Consider the following 10,134-nt stretch of genomic DNA (forward strand, 5'->3'; position numbering starts at 1 on the left):
TCAAACTCGGTGTGGTTATTGTGCTTGCCACATAAAAGCAGAACGTTCAAAATTATTGAAATCGGACTAAAGTTACGCCCTCTTTTTATAGAACGGTAAGTTTCATAAATGCTTGAAACTTCGATATTTCGAAATCTAAGACAGCTAATTTACACAAATTTGATACTAACAACATTCCTCTGAAAAAAAGTAATATTATGGAATTTTGGAAAATACATAAGTTTATCGAAAATGTTTGAAATAGGGATGCACCCCTGGTTACCATGTAGCAGTTGTTTTCGGAAATGTGAAAAAAACTATATTTGCTACTTGCGCCGGATATCTAATGTTCGGTTCCGCCCGAACTTAGACTTTTTTACTTGTTATTCTTAATATTGTTATTGAGCTTGGTACCACTATTCTGTTTACTAGGAAAAATGGAAAACGCAACAAAGTCTAAGCGGTAGAAGTTATAGCAGCTAGCCAATACTTTTAGCTCCAGATTCTTGTTGTGGTGTGCAATAAAAGATAACTAAGTAAACACATTCGTTCACACAAACAAATGTGCTCCTACATGTTTAGTAGCAGTTACATTATAAACCTATAAATGGTCGAATGCCCAAATTTTCCTTGGTGTTATCAGAGACTACCAAATCATTGTCATAAATGTTGAGCTGCCGAATTCTATATGTATCTGCATACAGCTGTATACACATACAAAGTAATGTTAAAATGAAACAATAGCAACGATTGCGAAAAACGTGCTTGTCAGCAGCAATTTCATCGATGGTGATAAGAATTTTATGTACATAATTTTCTTCATATACTTAGTTTTTGTTATATTTATTTCATTTCCTTTTATTAAATATACTATATTAGTACTCCAGCAATTTTCTTCTTTTTAATACAACAAATTTTATATAATAATAACAAAAATATTGCTTAATTGCAGATGGTCAAGGAGAAGCCCAATTCTACACGAATTTATGATAAGGATGGCTTTCGCCGTCGTGCTGCTTGCATTTGCGTGCGCTCGGATGCCGAAGCGGAGGTGAAATAGCAATGTCATAATAAATGTCATAAATTTAGAAGATTTATATTTGCATGTCTACTTAATAAATGTAGGTGCTCTTGGTGACTTCTTCGCGTCGTCCAGAGCTATGGATCGTGCCTGGTGGTGGTGTTGAGCCGGAGGAAGAACCATCGGTTACGGCTGTGCGTGAAGTGCTCGAAGAGGCCGGGGTCGTTGGCAAGCTGGGCAGATGCTTGGGCGTGTTCGAGGTGAGTATAAATGCCAGATTGGTAATATTGAGTTGTATTAAACAAATTTTGTATGTTACATAGAATCGCGAACATATGCATCGCACCGAAGTCTTTGTAATGACTGTCACCAATGAGCTTGAAGAGTGGGAGGACTCGCGTAGCATTGGCCGAAAACGTCAATGGTTTTCCATTGACGATGCGTTGACACAATTGGCACTACATAAACCGACGCAGAGGCACTATCTAATGCAACTTAGGCATTCAAAGAATAATACGACCCCTTCGGGCTCACCGCCAGTCACTCCTACAGAGACATAAGAATAAAGGAGACTCTAATACACATACAGACGTAGATGCAGTGCAACTATGTTGGCGGAACACGTGGATCGTAGACTTAAAGTGACTCCCACACTCACACACACACACTTACACTTACACTTACACTAAATTAACGTAAACGCATTCTAATTAAGAAAGTGTTTGCACGCATAACTAAGCGGGCCGTCAGACACCATACACTCTGCAGAGCACGATACACAATAATAAACTTTGATTACGAATTGTTTGGGAATTTGAACCCTATTCACACTCATTCAAATTTACTTTTATATCAGAAATGCATTCAAACATCCGCATACATAGAACATCGTCATCACTAATTACGCAGTAAAGTGGAATTGCAATATGCAACATCGTTATAAGTTTAAAAATTATTGCAAATATATATAGGCATCCATAGACTTCTCAAATTATGCTCCACATCAATAAATAATGTTCATTAATAACGTTAAGATACTTTTTAATACTGTAATGAAAATTGTAATGATTAAGTTAACCAAAAAGTGAAATTAAAAAAATCTGATTGCAAATTTTCTGACTAAAAGAGCATGGAAGTTGACTTTGAAGTTCGCTTTAACTAAAAAGCAGTTTTGGTTTGAAGATAGTTTGGAGTTTCACGTAAAATACATACCTACATAGAGATATTTTCATATAATATAAAATCGAGATCGAAAATAAATAAGGCAAAGAACACTCTGATAACGAAATTGACGCAACTTAAAAAAAGTTTAACTGAAACTTTGAAAACTGGCANAAGATCGAAAATAAATAAGGCAAAGAAATTGACGCAACTTAAAAAAAGTTTAACTGAAACTTTGAAAACTGGCACATATTTGTACATTTCTACTTAGATTTTCTACTATTTTATAATTTAAATGAAACGAAAAGAAACACAAATGCTTATATCTACTTACTATTGTAATGTACATTAAAGTTGCGCCAAACTGCTTTTTGCGGAAGCAATGGAATTACAGAAATTGTGTAATCAAAATTCTAAACAAAAGCAACAATTATAAAAACTAAACTAATTATGAAATTACAAACACGTCTAAAAATAAGGCTTCAGGCAAATATGTGTAGTTGCGTACAAAAAAAAAAATGGTGTGCTGTTTGTAGATAATTGATTTCCCGATGAGTTTTAGTTTTGTTATATTTTGACGCTTAATGCACCAGTTGCCTTCCGTGTTGAATATGTAGATTGTCTGTAAGTCTCCACAAAGGATTTCAAACGCCTTTTTTGTTTATTAAATATGAAACATCTTTACTTTCGATGCCCGCCTGCGCGTTAGACAGAAACAACTGCTTCGCGCCATATTTATTTACGCCATTTAGCATCTTCCACTTCATGTTCAACAAGGTGATTCTTCGGGCATAGGTTGTTAGCTTCTACCGGCTACACTTCGTTTATTTGCTGCTTTTTTCATTTACGCGAAGCGTGAAAAATTAAGTTTTTCCTATTTAAAGCACGTTACTAATCGCAGTCACGGACATTGTTATGGAAGGAAAAAGTAATTTCTTATTTAAATGTAAACGATAAATCATAAACAATAACATTAAATCAGAAACGTTTTAAATAATGTAAAGGAAAATCATAATAAGAATAACAGTAAATTATAAGACAAAAATATCTGTTATATTAAAACAAAAAACCAAACAAAATTTATTGTGAATGTAAAACCAGAAATAATAAAAATGAAACAAATAGTACGCCCGCTTTAGTTTTTCTACAATGATTTAATTTCAATGTAAAAATTTTAATTTCTGTAAATAAAGTAATATTGGCAATTTTGAAGCTTTACAAAACTTTTACAATACGAGTATATGTTGTATGTATGATTTGTACGTATGTGTTTGTGTATGGCACCGATTACTTTAATGCAAATATAATTAATACATATGTATATGTATTTCGCTATCCACAGGACACACTTTTTAATCGTTCCAACGAATCTTTGATCTTGGCTGCAAGCACTTCTCTTTATAGAGCTCCAACACTGCAGGCTGCATTTTTAATTCGGGAAAATGGTACGGATACTCCATGACATAATCGCAAAAGATCGCTAAATTATCATTCTTTTGAGCGCCGTTACAGATGTGCTTCCGCTTGTCGCAGCTACCGTGGCATTGATGCCAGTCGCAATCTTCATCGCGCGAACAGGGCTGACCGCTAGCTAAACGCTTATTCACTTGGGTCTCTGCCGCTATATGATTGGCGTTGAAAGCTTTCAATCTGAAACAAGAAGAAGGTATATTTTAATGAGCTTTATGAATGTATTCAATACTAAAATAAGAGTACCTGGAATCAGTTGTGAAGCCAAAATTATATAAATCAATTTTGCAGATTTTCAAGGGATCCGGTCTGATCATATCCAAACGCATAATATAATTTAATAGCCTCTTGAAGAGCATTTGCTCTGGCGGACTGTTTAGGCTATAGTGAAGGTAATAAGAGTAATATATTTTATAAATATTTAAATGCGGTGGTAGATGTGTGCAATAAGGAAATGTTTAATGTTTTTTTTTGAGGTTTCAACAAACCAGAATCTTTAAAACATTTTTGGGCATGCAGTTGTAAGTGCAAGTTTCCTTCTATGTAAAAAGTCGCTCATCCTTCTACGAACAAAGAGTTGAAATAATTATGAATATTGAGGTGCTTCACGCTTGCCTGTTTTTCAGGTTATCTGGTTAAAAATTATTATTGTGCAGTATATTTTATTGTTGTAAACTGAATACAAAATATAACCACATAAGCTGATAGCCAGGCAAGCGTGAACAACCTCATTAGTAGCTCATAGTCAATGTATATGCGAAGCCATCGTCAAAGGATTGTCATTAAAAGTTATGAATTCAAAAGGCCCTGACACTTTTTGGAAATGCATTTTTTTCGAAAATACATACATACACGCGTGTTGTTTTTTAACCGACTAAGTTCAACGACTTGAATGTACATTACTTACAAAAATCGCGTGAAGCTGTTTCGAAGCTCTAGTGGCTTCAAATGCTCCACAATATAAACTGGACCGCACGCACCTCCTATCGTAGAAAAGAGACCGTCGTCATCGAACAATTTGCCCATCAAATAGTTATTGTCCTTGAAAAGTCGCCAGAAGTTTAGCATTTGATCGGGGTTACTTTCATCGATTTCTTGATTAATCAACAATTTTATCTGCCATAAATAAAGAGAAAATTATTATCAATCGTACAAAGATTTGTTTATTATGCTAGCACTTTAAAGGCATAATAATGTGAGAGAAAAAAATTCAGAGGCTAAAAAAAACGGCTGAAACAAATGCATTGAAAGAAAATGTGCGCCTTGCGGCATCATTGAGGATATTTATGCATTTGTTCGTTAAAATATTTTTTTTTTAATTTATTTTGTATTCAGCCTCAGAAAAAAGCTCACCATATTGTCCTCCAACGTAACGTTGTAGTTGATTAAAATGTGCAATTTTACAATATGATAAAAATCATCGATTTTTGGATATCTAAGATGCCCTCTTTTGTCGCTCCATGCTAAGTCTTCAACATATATTCTATCTGCACGCTGCAATTCATTTGGTTTAATACAATTACATTGATTTATTTGATGAAAAATTTAGTTTACTGGGCACACTTACCCTAAATTCAATAACATCACCATTTTTCTGGGCAGTGATATAGTTTGGACAATTGAAATTCTCAAAGGGCGTCTGCTCGCTGCAGAGTTCCTCACACAGTGAACCCCTATATTTGTGCCTTTCGTACATCTTGCACTGGCGAAGAGTTTGAATCATCCATTCAATCGCAATTTGGTAAGTAATTTACACTTACCATGTGATTAATGGTAAGGCTTTTTTTGAAAATACACTCCATGCTGAATATGCTTAGCAAGCAGCCCAAAACTAGCAATGGGACCAAAAGCCACATTAGATTTTCCTTCAATCGTGTTTTCCGCCTCCAGCTAAAGAAGAGCATTTCGAGTGTGTGTGTGTGTTACTACTCAAACTCTTGCGTTATTTAAGTAATTTAACAAATTTAATGTTGGCGCTTTTTTTTTTATTGCAACTTTTATTTTGGAAATCTCAAAACCCAACTATTCACTTTAGTTTGCTAGCACTTTTTGCAAAGAAGGCAGTAAGTATGTTTTGACAAAAGCGAGACATGCGCAATAGTTACGGTGACCAACCGTCCTGTATTATACGGGGCATTCCTCTTTTTTGACCAATTGCCCTGGTAATTTATTTATGTCATCGATGGTCTTCGGGTCAAATTTCACCCATTTCAATAAGAAAATTATTTTTCCCCGCAAACTTTTATTCCATTTGGAAACTAAAGCCATACTTATGATCTTGGGCTTATATATGTATATATTTACTATTTTTCCAGTTATACATTTTTTAACACATAAGATCTTCGGGTCAAATTTGTATCGATATAAACAACTTGACTTTTTTTATACCCCAGCGCACTTGTGCACAAGGGTATTATAACTTTGTTCACATAACGGTTGTTTGCAAACAGGCAAAACGAATCGAGATAGATATCGACAAATCTATACATGAATGATCAGAATGAAAAAAGAATTCGATTAAGCGGTGGCTGTCTGTCCGTCCGTCCGTCTGTGCACACGATAACTCGAGTAAAAATTGAGATATCTTAACGAAACTTGGTACGTGCTCTTCTTTCGGGCGTAGGACGGATGGTATTGAAAATGGGCAAAATCGGACAATAACCACGCCTACCTCCCATGTAACGGTAATTTTCAGAAATACGAAAACTGCGATATTTTAGTAACTACTGAAGATAATTTACTCAAAATTGGTATTTACAATGATTATTAGACGAGAAATAAGAATATTAAAAATTTTTGGAAAATGGGCGTAGCCACGCCCGCTTATGGTTACATGTGTATATTTTGGTAACCGCTGCACCAATTTCCCCCGAACTTGACACAGATGGCGGCCTTGGTACAGCATACCAAATGGCCGAAAATTTTTAAAATCGGACGATAACACAGGCCGACATTTTGCAGACCCTGGGATCAGCTTACACTTTTCCGAAGGTTTTTGATGCGCTGAATCTGAATCCAGAATCAGTTTTGCTCGATTGGCTCAGGTTTTCGAGATATTTGAGCCTAAACATGCGAAAACCCCGACTTTTTGCTATATTCGTCATGTATTTTCATCAAGAATCGTTCATTTTTTTAGAAAATTTATTAAACCATTTGAAAGTAAAGTATTTCCCCTTGATAATACTGTTTAACTCAACGAGATATCTTGTTTTAAACCTGAGATATTGTCCATTGAAGTTTATGAGTTTTGCGACATTACTTCTTTGCACAAATGCTTGAAAGATACAACACGAAAAGAAACAGATTTGTGGTATACGTTTAAGCGTCTTTATTTACATAATGAATGTATGTGTATATTATCAGATGGTTACACAGGGATGTGGGATCCCATATAACGGTAATTTAGAGAAATACGAAATCTTCGATAAATCAGTAAATATTAAAGCTTATTTATTGCTTATTATTTTTTTAATGAAAGTAAAGCTCTCTTCCTAACAAAACCCATATGAATAAAAATATCCGACTTTCTGCAAAAACTATGATAATTAATTCTTCAAAGTTTCCCCAACATTTAAAACCTCTTAATAAGAATCTGTAGAAAAAAATTGGTTTGCAGTTTTGTAGCTTATTAAAATTGAGTGTATAATAAAGTGCAATGCGCTGCCCATTTGCTTCCATATCAAAAAATTGTCGAATATGCACTTGAAAAAATTTGCGGGATAAAAACCTCGAGAATAATATCCTACAAATTTGTGATGTTATGTACGAATGCTGTTTAAGGGCTAATAGACCTAGGATCATTGTGGAAAAAAATTTGGAAAATTATTATTTTTTTGTCCCGTTTTCGACTCTCATAAATATGGTCACCGTAGCAATAGTCCACTATTATATCTTCTTCGTCTATATTTATCTTATTGGATAGTTGATAATTGCTTGTGTATTCATCAGTATACAAATCGTTAAAGAGTTTGAGGAAATGCTTCCGGAGTAGTGATAGCACTGGCCAGATACATATGTATATGTACACAAATGGTTATGGTTATGTAGACCCAACTGGACTGTCGGGGGAACGGTTATTAAATGGTTTGTGGCAACATGACATGTCCATTCAGAAGATCCGAATTTCAATTACTCTTTCCAGCATTACTTTTGACTGCACATATGTAGCTCCAAAAAAAAAATATTTTGAAAAAAAAAATTTAACTTACCTGCGTCTGGCTCCACTCAGTCAGACCTATACAAATATCCTGCCTACGTGGATAATACTGGATAAAGGATAATAATGACCTTATCCTGTGGCTCTCTGACCACAAAGGCATACAATGCGGCATGCTGAAACAAAAATTGCTCATTTCCGGCATATTTTTCACCACTGGAAGGCTGAAATTTGCCAAAGCTTTGTTTATTTTGATGTCTATATTTTATATTTTTCATATAATATACATATGTAATAAATAGTTTGGTGATGAGTTATTTACGCTTTGCTAGTATTTTAAACGATTTAATTAATAGCAAGAGCAATTAATTGTACATTAGTATAATAAATATGTATGTACATATAATTACGATTTGAAAAACTGTGGAATTTTTACCAGGCTTACGAATTTACGATGTATGTTTTTTTTTGTTTATAAATATTTTCGCGCTAATCTGCAATTGATCGTAGGTGGAACTCGCAACGGGCTCCATGCGATAGTTGTGGTCGTTTTGAGTTCTGCCTCTCTTGCAGGACTGAATGTAGCATATTTGTAAGTATGTTTTGGTAGTAGTAGAACAAGTCAAAACCTTTAAAAGTTCCGTCTTTAAAGAGTGTTCTATTTCGATATCTAAATAAATCTTTGAGAATTTAGAAAAAATTCCGTACACCAAAAGGTATATCAAAGATGAGATTTGGCTGTTACTGAAATTAACCAAAACGTTTCGCTTTTCCTACTGGGTAAATGTACGTATCGCATTAGACAATAATTAGAAAATATTTAATATAGATGAATAAATTAAACATTACCTGCTTTCATTGCAAAAATATGTTGACATTGTCATTTGAGACACGCGACGGTACGCATACTGCTGGTATATACAAAAATCCATTGCTTCTTATTATGCGCCTTTTACGAGTACCTAAACTCGTCCTGATTTGTCTTTTTTTTTATATGTGGTACGTATTATAGTAATTTCTAAGTTTTTATGTCATCTAAATATTCATCAACAAAAAATATGTTCAGATGAACGGCGTTGAATCGAAAGCTGGTTTGAAGTTCACCAATGCCCACTGTGAGTCCTTCAACAAATCCTGGATCGTAATAAATGAGTGTAGATTGCGCGCCATTAACCGATATGTCACGGTGTTGAATATAAATATAACATTCCTGCATCCTGCCTACCAAATAAAGGTATGAAAGAGAGATGTTGAGCGTAAGTGATTTTGGCTCACGTTCACGCACGCTCACGTTGATGGTTTTGTAAATCACGCACACTCACGTTCTGTTGAATTTTTTTCAAGCACGCTTTTTGACGGACAAAAGAATTGATACAGAGAATTGTTCGCAATATATGCAAAGTTATAATTTATTTTCGATAACTTCTTTAAAAAGATATCGTCACTGCACACGAATAAAGGCGCGCTAGTGTTTTGACGGCGAATAAAGGTGTTTAAAAAAATTTTGCGAAAAAAGATGGTTATAAAAAACTTTGGCAAAGCATGTTAAGAATCTTTGACGCTGAAATTTTTTTATGCGTCTTTTTTCGCCGTCAACTTATGAGCTCGCGCCTTTATTCGTGTCTAGGGACGATATAGTTCATCCTACACAAAAAACATAAAAACAATCTCTAAACTTTGTGCAAAACTTAGGAAAATTCAAGCCTATTCAGATTTTTTAGAAAAATTCCAAGTACGCAGTTTGATAGCCCATTCAATTTTAGTACAACACGGTCACGGATTTTGATTTTAGTACAACACGGTCACGGATTTTGATTTGTCTCTCAAAACCACTCACGCTCACGCATGAAAAAGCGTGACACGACGTGTCACGTAGAAAATCACGTATTTTGCCCAGCTCTATTATGAAAGCGTAAACCATTTAATATACATAAGAACCATTTGTTGTATTTTTTCTTTCCAGCTTAGTTCATCTTTCATGAAGAAAGCCAATGGATATAAGCCATTTGTGATGGATTTTACTGTAGACGCATGCGATTATATCGTCAAGAAGAATAATGCCATTGCCAATGTGGTATATTCATTTTTCAAAAATTTTAGCAACATAAATCACACTTGCCCCTATTATGTAAGTTCGTTCGAATCAGGCACAAATTTAAGTAAATTTGTAACGAAACTCGCTTTTTTTACAGGGGGATCAGTTGGTGCGAAACTTTTATCCCCGATCTGATTTAATTAAATTGGTTTTTCCCAGCGGCGAATATGCTTTGCTGATGAACTGGTTCCTGGGTAAGGTGAAAACTTTTGTTACAAACATATATTTTACTTTTCATGGCTGAATTCAATC

The 10,134-nt window shown here is 34.6% G+C and overlaps 3 protein-coding genes across 3 annotated transcripts; 2 read left to right on the forward strand and 1 right to left on the reverse strand.

Moving 5' to 3' along the window:
- Positions 1–913: 913 nt before the first annotated feature.
- Aps (diphosphoinositol polyphosphate phosphohydrolase 1 Aps) lies at positions 914–2,298 on the forward strand. The gene is made up of 3 exons (XM_017624191.1): positions 914–1,030; positions 1,105–1,260; positions 1,324–2,298. Exons 1-3 carry the CDS (start codon positions 932–934, stop codon positions 1,558–1,560), a joined length of 492 nt encoding a protein of 163 aa, XP_017479680.1. The 5' UTR covers positions 914–931; the 3' UTR covers positions 1,561–2,298.
- Positions 2,299–3,494: 1,196 nt separating this feature from the next.
- aln (divergent protein kinase domain 1C) lies at positions 3,495–5,988 on the reverse strand. Its single transcript, XM_017624190.1, has 6 exons — positions 5,392–5,988; positions 5,199–5,333; positions 4,985–5,125; positions 4,539–4,747; positions 3,878–4,012; positions 3,495–3,811 (listed from the first exon to the last, which is right to left on the reverse strand). Exons 1-6 carry the CDS (start codon positions 5,533–5,535, stop codon positions 3,514–3,516), a joined length of 1,062 nt encoding a protein of 353 aa, XP_017479679.1. The 5' UTR covers positions 5,536–5,988; the 3' UTR covers positions 3,495–3,513.
- A 2,653-nt stretch (positions 5,989–8,641) lies between these two features.
- On the forward strand, positions 8,642–10,134 carry LOC108369171 (uncharacterized). The gene is made up of 3 exons (XM_017624192.1): positions 8,642–9,021; positions 9,751–9,915; positions 9,980–10,134. Exons 1-3 carry the CDS (start codon positions 8,854–8,856, stop codon positions 10,124–10,126), a joined length of 480 nt encoding a protein of 159 aa, XP_017479681.1. The 5' UTR covers positions 8,642–8,853; the 3' UTR covers positions 10,127–10,134.

The sequence above is a fragment of the Rhagoletis zephyria genome, unplaced genomic scaffold, assembly GCF_001687245.7.
Source record: "Rhagoletis zephyria isolate East Lansing unplaced genomic scaffold, Rhagoletis_zephyria_1.1 Rzeph_scaffold_03525, whole genome shotgun sequence".
Classification (NCBI taxonomy): domain Eukaryota; kingdom Metazoa; phylum Arthropoda; class Insecta; order Diptera; family Tephritidae; genus Rhagoletis; species Rhagoletis zephyria.

Excerpts from the sequence above, each read along its gene's own strand:
- Aps (XM_017624191.1), top strand. The coding sequence starts at position 932 with ATGGTCAAGGAGAAGCCCAATTCTACACGAATTTATGATAAGGATGGC. Across the intron at positions 1,031-1,104 it reads GCTCGGATGCCGAAGCGGAG|GTGCTCTTGGTGACTTCTTC; the intron begins GTGAAATAGCAA and ends TAATAAATGTAG. Across the intron at positions 1,261-1,323 it reads GATGCTTGGGCGTGTTCGAG|AATCGCGAACATATGCATCG; the intron begins GTGAGTATAAAT and ends TATGTTACATAG.
- aln (XM_017624190.1), bottom strand. The coding sequence starts at position 5,535 with ATGCTCTTCTTTAGCTGGAGGCGGAAAACACGATTGAAGGAAAATCTA. Across the intron at positions 5,126-5,198 it reads GTGATGTTATTGAATTTAGG|CGTGCAGATAGAATATATGT; the intron begins GTAAGTGTGCCC and ends AATGAATTGCAG. Across the intron at positions 4,013-4,538 it reads AACAGCTTCACGCGATTTTT|CCTAAACAGTCCGCCAGAGC; the intron begins GTAAGTAATGTA and ends CCTTCACTATAG.
- LOC108369171 (XM_017624192.1), top strand. The coding sequence starts at position 8,854 with ATGAACGGCGTTGAATCGAAAGCTGGTTTGAAGTTCACCAATGCCCAC. Across the intron at positions 9,022-9,750 it reads ATCCTGCCTACCAAATAAAG|CTTAGTTCATCTTTCATGAA; the intron begins GTATGAAAGAGA and ends TTTTCTTTCCAG. Across the intron at positions 9,916-9,979 it reads ATCACACTTGCCCCTATTAT|GGGGATCAGTTGGTGCGAAA; the intron begins GTAAGTTCGTTC and ends CTTTTTTTACAG.